The sequence below is a fragment of the Dreissena polymorpha genome, chromosome 1 (genome assembly GCF_020536995.1).
Source record: "Dreissena polymorpha isolate Duluth1 chromosome 1, UMN_Dpol_1.0, whole genome shotgun sequence".
Classification (NCBI taxonomy): Eukaryota; Metazoa; Mollusca; class Bivalvia; order Myida; family Dreissenidae; genus Dreissena; species Dreissena polymorpha.
The window spans coordinates 126,180,676-126,198,821 of record NC_068355.1 but is presented as its reverse complement, the minus strand read 5'-3'; the positions used below and the strand labels follow the sequence as shown (position 1 = coordinate 126,198,821).

Below are 18,146 nucleotides of genomic sequence, written 5' to 3'. Positions count from 1 at the left end.
TGACTGAATCATCAGTATCTTATAGTTGGAAATGAAGTGCTCAAAATGTGAATCTCTTTAGAAAAGCCATTAATAAAATCTGTATTTCTTAGAGACTAGAAATAAGTTAAGAAGCATACTGCATGGTAAAGAGTTTAAAGCTTAAGTTAATGTTTCTTAAGTATGTCATTGAACAACACCTTTGGGTGGTTGTGTATGTGAGGAGTAACCCACCAGATTGTTATAATTTGTCTGAGCAAAAGGTGTGCTTGGCTTCTCTCCACCAAGGTGTATAAATGAGTAAATAAAGTTCATAAGAAAATAATCTTACGTGCCTTGGTTTCATGCACACTGTACAAATGGAGTACTTTGACCCAGCGATTGGAATATAACAGTCAGCTGAAGATGTATATAACATCTATATCAGACTACATAATATGTCTGTAACTGTTGAGATTTTTTGTAGATGCGGAAACATCAACAACACATAGAAGATGTTTTGGAAGCAAGGGGAATTCCTTTTGAAAAGATTGATATATCCGACCCAAATAATGAAGAGAAGAAGACTTTCATGCGTGAGAACAGTAAATCTGAGTCTGGAAAAACACCACTTCCACCACAGTTGTTTTATGAAGAAGAGTATTTAGGGGTATGGCTTTACCATTACATGTATTTTCATTTGTTGAATTTTGTTTGTTTTCAAAATGTTAAAGATGAAATGCGAATCAAAAGTTGCTAATATAATTGGGCCGCGCTCTGTGATAAGGGGTTTTAATGTATGTACATAAAGTGTAGTCCCTGATTAGCCTGTGCAGTCCGCACAGGCTAATCAGGGATGACCCTTTCAGCTTTTATGATTTTTTTTGTTTAAAAAAAGTCTCTTCTCAGCAAAAAACTAGTTTAGGCAGAAAGTGTCATCTCTGACTAATCTGGGACAACACTTTATGTACGTGCATTAAACCCCTTTTTCACAGAGCACAGCCCAATTATTTTTTTGTGACTTGAGCATACGAGTCTCTTCATGCAGAAATTGGACTAATCATAAATGTCATATGCAGCTTGCGTTTTCTGGTCAGGAGCTTCACTGTCCACTAATGAAGGCACCAAGCCTTGCGTGACTTTAAAATGGACAGGTTAGCTGACCAGACTGGTTTGCATAGTGGTAGCATATGGCATAAGATCCATTTTTGCATGATGCGCCTCATATAGCAAGATCATTCAACAAAGAAAATCATGAAAGTTTATTTAATCAAATTAAATATTATCAAATAGCATTTAATTTCATTGTGATTTTCTTTGTGATTTTTCAAGTATATAAACTGTTTTGAGATTAAATAGTACATGTATATTTCGTTGGATTGGTGAGTAATGTCATTAAACACGACTACTTATAAACTGCATATGAGAACGACATTCAGAAGACTGCATGTATAGATTAACAAAGATATTACCATTAACAAACAAAACCTTTTCAATTCTTACATGATTTGAAGTTCTGCAGTTGTGCTTATGCTTTTTCTGTACTCAGCGGTTTTTGGAGGTTAAACAATAGAAAATGGTATTTTCCATGATCTAATGATTTGTTATTAATCCTTGTTTGTTATTAAGTTCGATGCATTTTTCAGGACTATGACAAATTCCTGGAAGCCCTTGAGGATGAAAGAATCGACGCTTTCTTGAAACAAGCGCCAAGACCAGGGGTGAGTAGTGGCGGAGGCAATGTAAACCAAAGTAAACCAGTCCCTAGCCTTAAACTTCTTCTTTTAATTCCATTCTTTTGAAAAGTAAAGAAAATATAACTCTCCTCAGCAATATATTTGTGCTCATCATTAATTTTGATTCTCAAAGTTGGTGCCTTTAATGAAATAATCATAAAGGAAAGTAAACCAGTCCTGAGCTCTTAATTACTTCACTTTTAACAAAATGTGTGCCAGTTTCAATAAGAAGTTTTTATGAATGTGAAAACTTTTTGGCCTATGCTATGTTGGGGATGATTTGTAATTTCTGCCAGGACTGTTATACTAAAATACGGGCTAACTTTCTGCACATAAAACAGCTTTTCTAAACGCTATTATCCGACCAAAGTGAATATTTAAAATCTAGCGCCAAACATAATTTATTCAAATATAATTTGAAATTATTTATTACTATATAGTTGTGCCTTACAGTTCTTAAACACAACTCTGACATATAATTTACCATTTTCTACATGTATGCATATGAGCCAGGCTCTAGGAAAACAGGGCTTAATAAATGTGCTTTAACCCTTTGCATGCTGGGAAATTTGTCGTCTGCTAAAATGTTGTCTGCTGAATTTCTAAAATTAGCATTTTCTTCGATTTTTTTCAATGAATATTATCAGAATAGCAAACAATTTGGATCCTGATGAGACGCCACGTTTTGTGGCGTCTCATCTGGATCCAAACTGTTTGCAAAGGCCTTCACAATTCGGTTCCCGCACTGAAAGGGTTAACCTCTTAGATACGTATTTTGACGCATTTGTAGTCCCTTAATAAGTTATTTTTAATTTAAGACCTTTCTTACTTGATTCATGTTTTTAAGTCTCCATCTCCAAACCTTAGATACTGATGAGCAGCAAATAGTATAAAACTAACTAGACTTCGAGTTACTCGCAGGCTGTTCTGGTTTTATGCTGTTTGCCCATAGCTATTTTCACATTGCTCATAAGTGGGAAAGGGTTAAGTGTCATCCCAGATTAGCCTGTGCAGTCCACACAGGCTTTTCAGGGATGATACTCTCTTCCTAAACTTGTTTTTTGTTTTGAAGAGACTTGTTAAACAAATAATTTCCTATAAGCTAAAAGTGTTGTTTCTGATTAGCCTGTGCAGACTGCACTGGCTAATAACACTTTATGCATAGGCATTAAGCCCTGCTTACTAGTACTTGGAGCACAGCTCATATATTGTTATTGATGTAGGCTCTCCATGTATCCCGTTATTGCAATTAAATCTTTGAAGTGTTCAATTGAAACTAACACAATCTGTACATGATATCCATTTGTCATTGGTCAGGGTTGAAAATAAAAGTTTAATTTATATGTGTAAATGTAAACAAACTGTTTAAATGTAAAAATAGGAGGAGGAGGAGGAAGAAGTTATTAAGGTAGTCTAATCAACCGAAGGGTAAAACTGTAACAAGATGCACTGTTTGAGCTGACATGCAAACAGTCGGAATGTTTGAGTGAATGTTTGTTAATGTGAGATTTGCTGAAGATATTGCATGACAGATACTGGTATATAGTAATTGAAGAGTCAAGATAATATAAATTGTGTATTTCATCAAATTACCTATCATTAAGTAACTTCTTTTGTCAAGCATTATAGCATAGGTCATGAAACCAGTGTTGTTTTTTTTCAATCCTAGTGTATCTACATGTACATGTTCAAACACTTGAGATTAATTTGGAAATATTTTTGCTGAACATCTTGAATCTTTGCTTTAATTTTAGTCTTGAAATAATAGTCAAAAAGATGTAATGTATGTGTTAATTAACTCTATGACTTTATGTTACTATATAATATCAAAATGTCAATTCACACTCTAAAGTTTCATATGGCCATAATTTAGGAGTGATAATGATGTCTTACATGGTTTCCACCCTGAATGTCTTCCCTTAACTGGCAAATAAAAACTAACATTTGTGTCGTACATCCATGCCTGTGCTTGTAAATATTTATAATTGAACACTACAAAAAGGCTATGTATGTCAGTAACATTTTTATGATTCCTTATTCAGTAGGGATATGTAGAGAAATACTGAAATCCTCCTTATCTCTATTTTACATAATTTCTTTTGCCAATTTCAGTGTATTTTTAGTTTATTGAAGTAACATTAATAATCAAAATCAACAAATATTTCGCAAAATATTTCTTAAAATAAAAGTTATACCATACAAATTCAGTGTTTCGTAGAGCAATATCCAAAATTACAATGCTAGATGTGGTCTGGTAACATAGATTTAACAAGATACAAATGCTTGTTTATTTTTTTCGTGACAATATATTCCATGTTAATATTCTGCCACAATATTTGAACATTACGAGTGAACACGAGGGTGGCTTTGGGCAGCATTGGAAGAACGATGTCGGATGTATTCATAAGAACTATGTCATGCTTCAGAAGCTGCCTGAAGTCAATCTAGCGTTCGATCCTAAATGTTTGGATATTGTAGCTGGAAATTCACATGGAATATATTGTGACAAAAAAATTAAAAACGAGCATTTTGTTTCGTGTTAAATCTATGTTACCAGACCACATCTAGCATTGAAATTTTATCTATTGCTATATGGAACATTGATTTTTTATGTGTTAACTTTATTTTTGAAATATTATACAAAATATTAGTTGATTTTGAGTTTTTATGGGCTTTTAAGCGAATGTGATAAATGTTGAAAATGTGATCACATAAGGATCACATATTTTAGTTCATTTAGCATAAATGATTCATGTTTGCATGAATGTAGACATTATGATAAAGAATAGTTTGTTAAAGCATTAGTTTTCATAATACATTAACTGTTCAGTTTCTAACCCAACGCCGTTTGAATGCAGCTGTTAGATGTGCTCCCACCAGAAGCATGTTTTTGTGTTGCTATGACAACAGACGATGTTTTGCATGAAACAAAAAGATGGTTGTTTGGTAAGTATTACTAAAACATTGGTTTATTGACAGTATACTTTTATGCCCTTGGCATCTACTGTTGCTGAGTGTCATATACATGTATCAAATGGTCTGTCCATTCATTGTACAAGGTCAACTTTAAATGACATGATGCTTATGGAATCAATTATGCTTCCTTCAAAGGTCTGATACTTGCAGTGATGATATCTCACAACGCTTTCAACACACCATCATCATTTGACCTTATTTTGACCTAAACATGGATCTTCTATTGGACTTGCGCAGAAGGGCCAAATTTGTGTTAACCCAAACAGACACATTTTGTCTCAAATCAATACCACTTTATACAAACCTTTGATACCTACATTAAATGTAAAATATTAACTCTCTGAACACACTCACTTCACCATAGCTCATTTTGACCTTGACATGGCATACTTTTTTAATTAGACTATTTCAGAATGTCCTAATTCCTGGATAATACAAAATGACATGGACACTTCCACTTCACCTTTCCACATTTCGACCTTGATTTTGACATACATTTGGATTGGAACTAATTCAGAATGGCCAAATTTCTAGGATATCCCAAAATACAAAATTATGAGTTTTCTCTCACATAATAATGCTTCATACACAGCTTTGATTTTCTTTTTTTTTTGCAAGTTTAACATCATGAACATCATTTATATGATCATGTTCTGAATAAATCTGAATGATCAACATACATTTTAATAAATGAAAATAATACATTTACAGACATAAATTTAGGAACAAACATTGTTACTTTCACATAGTTTATATACAGAAGCTGGAAGTATTTTTAATTAAGATAATAATCCAACATTCTTATAAGATATTTTTGTTACAGCATCTGGTTAATACATGCATGTCAGAATCTAGCTGGTTAGTTTTAAGAATTGAGTATGAATGTTCTAACACAGCTTTCACCCATTTAATTAATGCTCTTTAATAACTATTTAATTGTTTATCTTTTAATATGAATTGTACACTTAAAACTTCTTGTAAACTTTTTCATAGTTTTTTCTTTCATTAATATCATAAATAAAAACTGTTAGAATAAAACATTTGATATGACTTGAAGTCTATGAAAAATGCATATGTAAATTGCATCTCAGTTCTGTTAATTACATTTGCCTTTCTTCATTATAGGAAGATGAAGAAAAACTGAAGGCTGACGAAGGTGAAAAGGAGTCCCCTGAGAAAGACATCACCATTGAAGAGGCAGCTGAACAGGATGCCAAGAAAGCAGAAAATGGCGCTGAAAAGGAAGATAAAGCTAGTGAAAAAGCCGAAGAGAAGAAAGAAGATGATAAAAAGGAAGAGGCTAAAGAGGAGAAAAAAGAAGATTCTAAAGATGTAACAAAGGCTGATAGTCCTGAACCTGCAGCTGATAAACCTCTTGTGTTTAAGAGGAAAACGAGCTTTGAAGAGGTAGATGAAGACGCTGACCCATGGGCAGATATTGGTGGTAATGAAAAGAAGGAAGAAGAGGTAAAAGCTCCAGAAGAGGAAGAAAAAGATAAGCCTTTAGTCTTCAGAAGAAAGAAAAGTTACGATGAAGTTGATGAAGATGCTGACCCATGGGCTGACATTGGTGGTGGTGATAATGAAAAGAAAACTGAAGAGATAAAAGATCAAAACAAAGACGAAACTGATTCGAAAAAAGAAGATGATTCTTCTAAACAAGAAGATGATGCTTCCAAGAAAGAGGATAAAGATACTAAGAAAGAGGATGATGGTATTGATCTGAAAAAGCCGCTGCTGTTTAAAAGACAGAAGGACTACGATGAAGATGAGGAGGCTGATCCATGGGCTGACCTTGGTGGTGGCGATGATGACAAGAAGGATTCTGAAGAGAAAGAGGAGGGTAAAGGTAAAGCTGGGGAAGATGGTAAGTCTGAAACTGATTCAGTCGATGATCTTTCAAAACCTGTTCTGTTCAAGAAAAAGAAAGATTTTGAAGATGAAGAGGAGGCAGATCCATGGGCTGACCTTGGTGGGGAAGAGAATACAACAGAAGAAAAGAAAGAAGAATCAGTGCAAGAAGATAAAACGCCTGAAATTGATAACAGTGGGGCAAAAAAAGAAGAAGCTGTAGAAAAGAAGGTTGAACATGAACTAGTTGATGATATTCATAAGCCCATTGTATTTAAGAAAAAAAGTTTTGAAGAGGTAGATGAAGATGCTGATCCATGGGCAGATATAACAAGTGATGACAAATCAAGTGAACAGGGGGCTGTTGAAGCAGATGTTCCAAAATCAGATGATGCGGATAAAACAAAGTATGAAACCAAAGCCGAATCATCCCGTGAAGAAAGTGTTGTAGAAACAAAACAAGAAGAAAAGCCAGCAAATGATCAGCCTAAAGAAAGAGAAACGATACAGAAAGAAGAAATTACAATGGAGGCAAAAGAAGAGGCAGTTGAACAAAGCAAAGAAACACAGCCAGAAGAGAAGGAAACAAAGCCAAAAGAGGACACACAAACTGAGAAAAAGAAAACTGAAGCTGACAAACCATTAGAAAATGTTGCAATTACAGCTGTGGAGGAGGATACAGATGGTAAAAAAGATGAAACTTCAGAGAAATCACAGAAAGAAAGTTCGGAACTCGCAAAAGAAAGCAAAGAAGAACAAAAGGTTGAAGTCACTGACAAACCATCAGAAATTGTTGCAGTTCCAGATGTGGAAGAGGGTACAGGTGGTAAGCAAGATAAGACAGATGAAACTACGGCAGAATCTAAAGCTAATGAGGAGGATGAGGATGATTTCTGGGCATCATTGGTAGATATATCTTTAAATGCATGCATTCGATGTGGAGTGGCTCTAGCGGAGACTGCATATGGCATTGGGTAATGGATTGATGAAATAACTAAAAACTCGTATTGCATTCACATAAATATGCAAATTATTAGTTGACTTCTCTTGAAGCAAGGGGCGTTATTTGCTAATTAATGATTATGCATTTGGCTTTCAATCTTAAATATTTACCTAGGGTAGTTTCCATTCCACTCTCATTATGGAGGGACACATTTTTTTTTCATTTTTTGTTTCTTTAAGATGATTTGTGTAAATCATGTGAGGCACTTTGAAACTAAATGCAAATTGCTCCATATTGACAATCATATAGAACTATTTTTTACAAAATTATACACAATTTGCACTGTCAGTATGTCACAAACAAATGTATGTTGCAGGGATATCAATTTAACGAATTTTCTTGATAAAATGAAAATAACAATTTACTTTACTAAGTCATTTCGCAATTGGGTTAAATCATCTTTGAAATAAAGTAAGAAAGACGTTCCCACATGTAGCATTGAAGTTAACGTTGATGTGAATGCAATATGTGAGTTTGAATGGTTGTGATGTTTAATTTGATGAAATGTTAATGTTACTTGTAAAATATTATTTATTATTATTCCCCTCCCATGCTCCCTTTGAAGATGCAGGGGGTATTTTGCTTTGCACTTGTCCTTGGTAGGTTGGTTCCATATGTTGGTCTGTATATTATTTTATTTCTACATGACGTCTATATAATCCTAATTGATATAATGGTTTCATGGGAAGAAAGCAAACAAGTAAAATGTCGAGAACACTGTCTTGTACTTGTAACATAAAAAATAAATAGGTTCAATAGTTATTTGAAGTACCGCAATACCCATAGAAAACATCCTTCAAGAATAATTTAAATTGTAAAAACTAACTACTACTTTGTATTGAACACTGTATACCAAAATTAATGGATATAGTATGGTACTGTGTTGAGTATGTTAGGAATGTACTCCAGCTTTTTTACCCATAAATTGATGGTTTATTACTTACTGATGTCTACTGATTGTTTAATACTTACTGATGTCTAACTGTGGGGGTTAAAACAGCCTTAAATTAATGACAGCTGGGGGAACATGGGCATACATTTTTCCTACATTTTTGTATAAATGATAGATTTTATATGTTTTTGTTGCTTTAATTTTTTTTTTTTTATTATTATGCCCCCCTTCGAAGAAAAGGGGGTATATTGTTTTGCTCATGTCTGTCAGTCGGTAAGGCGGTCGGTCCGTCTGTCCACCAGATTGTTTCTGGATGATAACTCAAGAACGCTTAGGCCTAGGATCATGAAACTTCATATGTACATGTACATTGATAATGACTGGCAGATGACCTCAATTGATTTTCAGGTCACTAGGTCAAAGGTCAAGGTCACAGTGACTCGACATAGTAAAATGGTTACCGGATGATAACTCAAGAACGCTTAGGCCTAGGATCATGAAACTTCATAGGTAGATTGATCAATACTGGCAGATGACCCCAATTGATTTTCAGGTCACTAGGTCTAAGGTCAAGGTCATGGTGACTCGACACAGAACAATGGATTCCAGATGATAACTCAAGAATGCTTACTCCTAGGATCATGAAACTTCATAGGTACATTGATCATGACTGGCAGATGACCCCTATTGATTTTCAGGTCACTAGGTCAAAGGTCAAGGTCACAGTGACTCGACACAGTAAAATGGTTTCCGAATGATAACTCAAGAATGCTTAAACCTAGGATCATGAAACTTCATAGGTACATAGATCATGACTGGCAGATGACCCCTATAGATTTTCAGGTCATTAGGTCAAAGGTCAAGGTCACAGTGACTCGAAACAGTCAAATGATTGTTTCTGGATGATAACTTGGAAGTGCTTTGGCGGATTTCATTGAAACTTGGTATGAGTATATACATATCTTGGAAATGCTTTGGTGGATTTCATTGAAACTTGGTATGAGTATATATATGTATAAGAGGATGATGCACACACATTGATCATGACTGGCAGATGACCCCTATTGATTTTCACGTCACTAGGTCAAAAGTCAAGGTCACAGTGACACAAAACGTATTCGCACAATGGCTGCCACTTCAACTGACAGCACATATGAGGGGCATGCATGTTTTACAAACAGCCCTTGCTTTCAATAAAAACTCTGACATGTGCAATTTGCATTTAGGAACTTGAATAAATACTTTCCAGACGTTTGTATACTCTATTTGTAATAAATAAGATAACAAACTTGATTGTGCTGATAAAACAATATGCAAATTACACAAAAATAAGCTATTGTTCAATTTGTTGTTTAATACATTTACAAAGTTACCAATTATGTTTGAGGATATTCTGTTTCGCATGAACAACTAAAATAAAAAAGTTTATTTTTGTATTATGTTTTATCTAAAGTGGCTACTGTAATTAATTATTTGTGAACAACTTACAAACAGTTTTTCAAGCAATAATTAATATAGGCTCACTGTAGTGTTTATATGTAAGTGCTTGTTACATATTTAAAAAACAATTTATTGCTTTGGTCTGTGGAAAAGGGCTTTTCAGCTTAGCCAGTTTTGAGTGAAGAAAACTTTTTTATAGCTTCATTAAAGCCTTAAGGGATGTAGGATGTATTTATTACAGGTCTGTTCTCATCACTGTCAATTGTTGTAGCCCCCTTAGATATTTTTTTTAATAAGTGTTCTGTACTTGTACACTGATATTGATGTAACAGGTTGTTGTCAATGATATCATTTTGTGGGTGCAATAAGTATTGAAATTTGTATTGAATTGGTCTGCGGAAAAAGCAAGCCTTAATTCATGCGTTTTAAAGTATTGTCCCAGATACTGTGCAGTCTTCATAGAATAACCAGGGACAACACTTTCCACTAGACTGGATTACAGAAAGTTTTGACTTTTATAAGCCTGTGTGGACTGCACAGCCTAATATGAGACAATACGGAACCCACATGCGTTAATCCTTGATTTTCCAGGGCACAGCTCAAATGTATGATATGTATACTTTTGTTAGTATTATTCTTCTTCCGGTTCCCTGTGTTGAACTAAAATGAACATGGTGGTTTATTTCCAGGAAATAGTGAATGTTATCTGTAACAGAAGTACTGCCGTCGTAAATGTTATTATTAAATACGCTTAAACACATGGATAAAATTTGAAGAAAAACTAAAATTTTCATCCATTTAAAGTTTTTAACTGTTTGTACCATACAAAATGATATCATCTCTTTGAATGTAAACTTGAATGGTAATTTTGTTAATAAAAGATTTGGAAAAATGTGTGTATTCTACTTGCAGTGATCCCCTTGTTCCCTTTCCCTTACCCCTTTTAAACATTACAATTTGTACACTTACCGTCTAGGAAAATAACTGTGTGAATTTAATGACATGGAAATTATATTGAGGATACATGTATTTAGCTGTTTTGAAGATTGTGTGCTGTGAGTGGTGGAGGTTTTTGTCAAATAACATTTCTTTTTGTGTGTGTTAGGTTTGTATGAATTATATAAGTGTGGTCACCAAGGTAAAATATAGTTTGTATTGATAAATATGTTTTTTTTGTTCAAAACCATGATTCATTCCTAGTTTATCAGTCTGTTTTTACATGTTTTATGTGACACTGTTTTAATATATGTACATGTCAATGACATTAATTGTTCTTATATGCTTGTATGTAATCATGAATTTTTCATTGTCATAATTTGTATCTGTATTATAATCCGGCAACATAATTTCTCCCTTGTAAGCCATAAAAAATTAAAAATCATATGAAATTCAGCAATATTCACCATCTTCAGAATATGGCATATAAATTAGACTGTGGGAATTTTCGACTTGATTTATTAAAAAAAATATATATAAATTCGGAAAACTGGATTAGGACTAAATAACAGATATAAAATAAACTACATGTAAATAGCCCCGTACAAAGAATCCTGTTAGTATTTTCCAGCTTACAATGGAGAAAATTATCAAATCCTTGTTTAAATAAATATATAGTTGTAAGTACCTTAAATCAGAGTGCGACTAGTTAATACATTATGTAGCATTTAAATGAAAGGCGTAGTAATGGTTGTGGTGGTGTCCGATATAAATGATACTTAGTTTGATCATTTCTGTGGACGCACCTACACTCTTTTTGAAATTGACCCAAAGACCGGTTCTACCCAGAAAATAAACTGTCTCATGTAGCTTACAGCTATAGACAAAGTAAGAGACTCAGTGAAATGATAAGGGCTTTATTGACTTTTCCATATTAAACAGCATTTTAAAAGTATCATAAGCATAGAATATATTTGTTTCTTCAGGGTAAGTCGGACGACTAGAGACACGTTGCATGAAGCTGCTCAGATACCAGTTTGGGTGAGTGACAGATCGATGAAATGATAACTAGATATATCTTTATATAGTTTTGTGTAACCTGTTCAGTTGTCTAGTATACAGTATAGATATGGGGAAACACAATATTTTGAAATTGACAACAAATAAAAATTGGGTGAAAGCATCAGAACACAAAACAAAATAAAAGCATTTGTGCTCTATAATAATTATCAAAGAAAAAATAATTTTGTTCTAGGAAAACTTGGCTAATAATGCATATGTGTTAGTTGTAATCACAGATTAGTACAGGCTAGGTAAGACACTTTCTGTATGTATGGTATTTTTTATGCTCCCTCAAAAATTTTGGGGGGAGCATATAGTCGCCGCTTAGTCTGTCCATCCGTCCGCCTGTGTGTCCATCCGTGCAAAATTTTTGTCCGGGCTATTTCTCAGCAACTAATGCCTGGAATTCAATGAAACTTTATGGGAAGCTTCACTACCAGTAAGAGATGTGCATATTATCAGCGGGTTCTGGTCGGATGATTTTTTTACAGAGTTATGGCCCTTTGAAATTTTATATAAAAAAAATTATTGTCCCCCCAACTACTGTGCCCTCAAGACGTTTCCTTTTATCAGAATATATAGTGCAATATTGTGACTAAAAAAAACCTTTGGGGAGCATCACCCGTCTCCGACGGTTTCTTGTAGTTTAAAGAAATTACAGTATAGTCCACGCGTTTTCCCCAAAAACCATGCTCCCTCTGCAGGCTTTTGTCTGCTAGCCAGTGCTTCACTGGCAGGGAAGGCAAGGTGTACTTGCTAAAATGCTAGGCGTTCCGCCGAGTTAGCTTATACCCGCGACGTGTATAACTTTAGCCTAGTCGGTAAATGCAAAAAATAACCGTTCTTATCAGGAAACCGCCGCACGACACCGCGGTAACAGTGCGCTACTGTGCATGCCAAAAAATAAAAACATTGTAATTAAAAATTGTTTAAAAACTGTGGCTTATAAAAATAAAGATAATTGTATAGAAAATTAATATATGTTTTAACTCATATGTACGTCTACAATATACATGTATAATTTTTGTGGTAATCAATGATGTTCTGTTTGTTCTCGATTTGTTTAACTAACGCATGCATGTACGTTGTTTGTTCTCGATGTGCTTTTCTTACGCATGCATGTGTGTATAATACACAATTTACCTTGTGTTGAACGTAATTTATACATTAATAATATATTTTAACAAATTATAACAATTGTGGGAATGCATACGTTTAGTTTAATTATGTCGTTAAATTGCTTTAACATACACAACTGACATGGATTTTAATAATGTCTAGCAAGATACGTTGTACTTAGTACAAGCGTTTTGTAAATATATAATTATTTTGTTATTCCTTTTTAGGACAGCTGTCATGTTCTCTAAGAAGAAACATTCAAAATGGATATTGTTGTATTTTTCTTGTTGATACAATTATTGGTTACATGTAGCTTACATGGGCACACAACGCATTTGTAATCGCCAATGTATTTAATAAAGCAACTCATAAATAGTTACCACCTTCTTTCAGCAATCAATGGAATAACCTACCTACAAAGAGAAAATAAATGCATTAGTGAGCAGAGAATTGGCTTTGTTCTTACATTAAAGTCATTCCTTATGCATTCATTAAACGTGTTTACTTGAGTAAGAAGTGCAAAGTTAGTTGCCAAAAACATATGCGAAATTAAAGAACATGATTCAAAGTTGCCATTAGACTGATACATCATTATGTAGGAAACTTATTCATCAGCAAGTATTTTGTATAGCTAAAGTTTGGTTTAAATTTCTTAAATTAGAATGAGTATCACGTTCTGTCATAATACATGTATAGATATAAACAATACGCTTAATAATTTACATATGTACAACAATACACATGTTGTGCACGTCTTAAAATTGTATATATATGTACTTGTAATAAATGTAATTTTATTTGAAAATCAGCAAGTCAAACAAAGATTAAATAATTGATTGTTATCTCGTTAAACACGTTGAGTTTCCTCTGCGTTTCCCTAGGGCTTATCAATTTGCCGATCGTTAACCTCGGAGTCCCCAGTTATGCAAACTCCGCGTATCGCGGGACGTTCTTAATCTCCCTCCGTCTCCCTCTAAAAAATGCCCGTGGAGTAACGAGGGAAATTGGGGAAAACGCGTGTACTGTACTGTAAGTATCTCCTAGCAAAAAACAAGTTTAGACAGAAAGTGTCATCCCTGATTAGCCTGTGCAGGCTGCACAGAAGAATCTGGGATAAAACTTGCATTACATGCATATATCCCAGTATCCCCAGAAGGCCGCTCATATCTACAGCAATTTGCATGTGCTGTGCATGGAAACAAAGCGTGTCCTCACAAAATGCAACCTCAGGTTCAAAAGAAAATTAAAAACTCGGAAACAGTGTCCACTTACTGCACACATATTACTACGGTAGTATAGGAACCTTGTTCCGGGTTAACTGGGCTTTAAGAATATTTAGAATGTATTGTTCAAGATTTGCCTGTGCAGTCTGCAAAGGCTAATCAGAAAGGACACTTTCAGCTGTTAGTAAGTTTTTGTTTCAATAAAAGAGCTCACTTCTAAACAAAAATCCACTGGAGGCTGAAAGAGTGGTCTCTGATTTGCCTGTGTGAACTTCACAGGCTTACCTGGGATGACACTTAACCTTTTGCATGCTGGGAAATTTGTCGTCTGCTAAAATGTCATCTGCTGAATTTCTTAAATTAGCATTTTCTTCATTTTTTTTTCAAAGAATACTATCAGAATAGCAAACAGTTTGGATCCTGATGAGACGCCACGTTCTGTGGCATCTCATCTGGATCCAAACTGTTTGCAAAGGCCTTCAGGTTCGGTTCCAGCGCTGAAAGGGTTAATGAACAAGAATAAAGCCCTGTTTTCCCAGTATGTGACTCATACACAATGTATGATTCTTGTTTAGACATTGTTTCTCAGGAGTTTATATCCATAGGTTTCAAAAATGGCAGTAATGTGTCTCATTTTTTCATTGCAGCCTCAAAGATATACACTTGCAGCCTTTCTGACCCCTGGTTGCCCTGGAAATCGAAATATGTAGATAAAGATTTTCTTAGCACCTTGAAGAATGTAACTCTTCAGTGTCCAAGAGGCATTTCCAGGTTTCTTCGAGACATCACACAATAATATAACAGCTTAAGCTAAATGTAATGGCTTGTAAATTTGTATTTTACTTTAAGATATTAATGTAGGTGTTTTATATGACAGCCAATATATGAATGATTTTTCTTTTTCAAATAAATTTGTCAACTTTCATAGGTTTCATATATATTTTGCCCAATGTGTAAAAAAAGCTACTGTTAAAGCTTATTGTTGAAGCTGCCATAACTATATTTACTAATTTATAACTTTAACTTCTCTGTGTAACATTTACCCATCCTATTTCTATAGAAATTGTGTTTGCAATAATGGCTTTTATAATGGTTGTTTAACAAAATTTATCTCTACTTTAAATTAATTTAATCTGTTTATAGCAATTATAGTGTCTTCCACTTGAGACAGAAACAATTACAAGTCTATGTTCGTAATTTTCTGGTTGATTTTTAATTCTAGAAAAATATAAGAGTTTTGTTAATGCAAGCCTGTCACAATTCACAAACAATACTCTTCTGAGAATAATTTAACATTAAACTCTGATGATTTTTATCAAAAATATTTCTTTAATAAATCTTGGACTTATATATTTAACATCTATTATTTTTCTAGTCTTTGTATATGTAAAGTTCTTCTGCTAGATAAATTTTGGTTTAAATAATGAAGCTCATTAGTCACGACCACTTACAGTTGCATTGTCCCCCTTATCAAGGGCAAATACACTGCTGTTGTCAGGCATGTTTTTATAAGTATACTCATATTTATACTTTTTATGTTTCCTAGGGATTCAGTCAGAATAAAAAAATGGCAGGGGGGGGGGCTCAAAAAGGGCAGGCTTACCTCTTTTGTGAAAATTTTAGTGGTAAACCTTTATGTTGTAAGTGACTTAATTTGCTGTTGGCACTTTGGTTCTTATATTCAATCATTCTTTCAGCATATACATGTGTTCCATTAGGTATGTCCTTTATTATACCCCCATATAAATATAGGCTATATAGGAGTCACTCTGTGGGTCGGTCTGTCCCGAAATCTTGTCCGGGCAATAATTATGTTGTTCATTTAGAGATTTTAAAATCATTTGGCACATTTGTTCACCATCATTAGACGGTGTGTCGCACGAAAGAATTACGTCAATATCTCAAAGGTCAAGGTCACCCTTTGAGTTCAAAGGTCAAAAATGGTCATAAATGAGCTTGTCCGAGCCATAACTTCTTCATTTATTGTGAGATTTTAAAATCATTTGGCACATTTGCTCACCATAATTGTACGGTGTGTGGCGCCCAAAAGAATTACGTCGATACCTCCAAGGTCAAGGTCACAATTTGTGTTTTGTGAAGACAGCCTGCAAAATAGTCTGTGTCATTGCGGCAAGTGGGGGTATACGTTTATGTCTGTGACAAAGATCTAGTTTAAAATGATTTGATGTTAATAAGTAATACTGCATGGTATTCATCCACATCCAATGAAAACAAGTTTGGTGTGCCTGTCTATATTACAACATTGATAAATGAAAAAGGGAAAAAAGGGTTAGACACATTTTTTAAATGGTGTTGCATAAAAGGTCAAGGGGACCTCCCTGCCATTCTGCTTTAGCTTAATCCCTAATGTAACCTGTATATTTTCATACATATGCTTATTTTAGTTATTTTATAAGAAATCATCTTGCCTTAATGATTTGCATGTATGCGTTATGCTTGGTTCTGTGTATTATTTTTATTCTGAACAAAATATTATTTGTAATTACAGGGGGTTTTCTGCCTATTTTGGGAAAAGGAGTTTGACCAAATTGGGAATTTTTTATCGACAAAATTGGTCATTTTGGGAATTTTTGCTTCGATGAAACGGCTCATTTTGGAAAAAATTGTGAATTAATCATGCTTAAATAATTCAGTGGTTTAACAAATAAATTTGTTTTTATTTGGTTATTTTGTCTTCTTTATGTAAACAGATGCAATATTGGGCATGTTCAACGTTAATTCAATTACTGCAGTTTTGTTTTTCAGTTACAGTTACACTCTGTGATAAGAACTGAAAAGTCAAAACCTTATAGCAAATATTTTTGACCAAAACAAACACTGGTTAGTCACACAAGTTATAAGACACTTCATTCTTAAAAAAAAAAAATTTTTTTTTTTTTTTTTTTTTTTTGGAAATTGGGATTTTTTTTTTAAATTTCGGTTTGGGATCGGGTCCGTTTGCTTTGGGAGTGCCTCCGTTGTCCGGAGGCACAGACAGTGCTGAAAAAACCCTGAATTATATCCCCATTACTGGTAATGAGGGCTGTATAGGAGTCACTTTGTCTGTCTGTCGGTCCGTCGGTCTGTCCCGACATTTCATCCGATCTTCACCAAACATGGTCACAAGTTGTATCTAGATGATGTCAAGGTCAAGTTTGAATATGGGTCATGCCAGGTCAAAAACTAGGTCACGGGGTCACTTAGTGTGTTTAAACCGAAAGTTTGCCTGGACCATAACTATGTCAATTATCGTTCGATTTTAAAATGACTTGGTACATTTGTTCACCATCATGGGACGGTGTCATGTGAAAAAAGTATGGTGATATCTCAAAAGTCAAGGTCACACTTGGGTTCAAAGGTCAAATGCTTGTCCGGGCCATAATTTTGTCATTTATTGGGAGATTTTAAAATCTGTTGGCAAATTTGTTCACCATCAGTGTCGCGGTAAAGAATTATGTTGATATCTCCAAGGTCAAGGTCACACTTTGAGTTCAACGATCATAAATTAGCTTGTCCGGGCAAAGACTATGTCATTCATTGTAAGATTTTAAAATCCTTTGGCACATTTGTTCACCATAATTGGACGGTGTGTTGTGCGAAAGAATTACGTCAATATCTCCAAGGTCAAGGTCACACTTAAAGTTCAAAGGTCAAAACTGGCCATAAATAGGCTTGTCCGGGCCATAACAATGTCGTTCATCATGAGATTTAAAAATCATATGGCACATTTGTTCACCATCATCGGACGGTGTGTCACCCGAAAGAATTATGTCGATATCTCCAAGGTCAAGGTCACACTTTAAGTTCGAAGGTCAAAAATGGCCATAAATGAGCTTGTCTGAGCCATTACTAACAAAAATGGCAATAAATGATCTTGTCTGGAACATAACTATGTCATTCATTGTGAGATTTTAAAATGACTCTGTACATTAATTTTGTTCACAGTCATT

General features: G+C 34.3%; 1 protein-coding gene across 1 annotated transcript; it reads left to right on the top strand.

Annotated features, from left to right (window-relative positions):
* The first annotated feature begins 445 nt into the window (after window positions 1-445).
* On the top strand, window positions 446-16,697 carry LOC127849484 (SH3 domain-binding glutamic acid-rich protein-like). Its single transcript, XM_052382126.1, has 6 exons — window positions 446-628; window positions 1,605-1,700; window positions 3,076-3,102; window positions 5,796-6,519; window positions 11,779-11,833; window positions 14,844-16,697. The coding sequence occupies exons 1-5, from the start codon at window positions 446-448 to the stop codon at window positions 11,781-11,783; spliced, it is 1,035 nt and encodes a 344-aa protein (XP_052238086.1). The 3' UTR covers window positions 11,784-11,833; window positions 14,844-16,697.
* The last annotated feature ends 1,449 nt before the right edge of the window (window positions 16,698-18,146 follow it).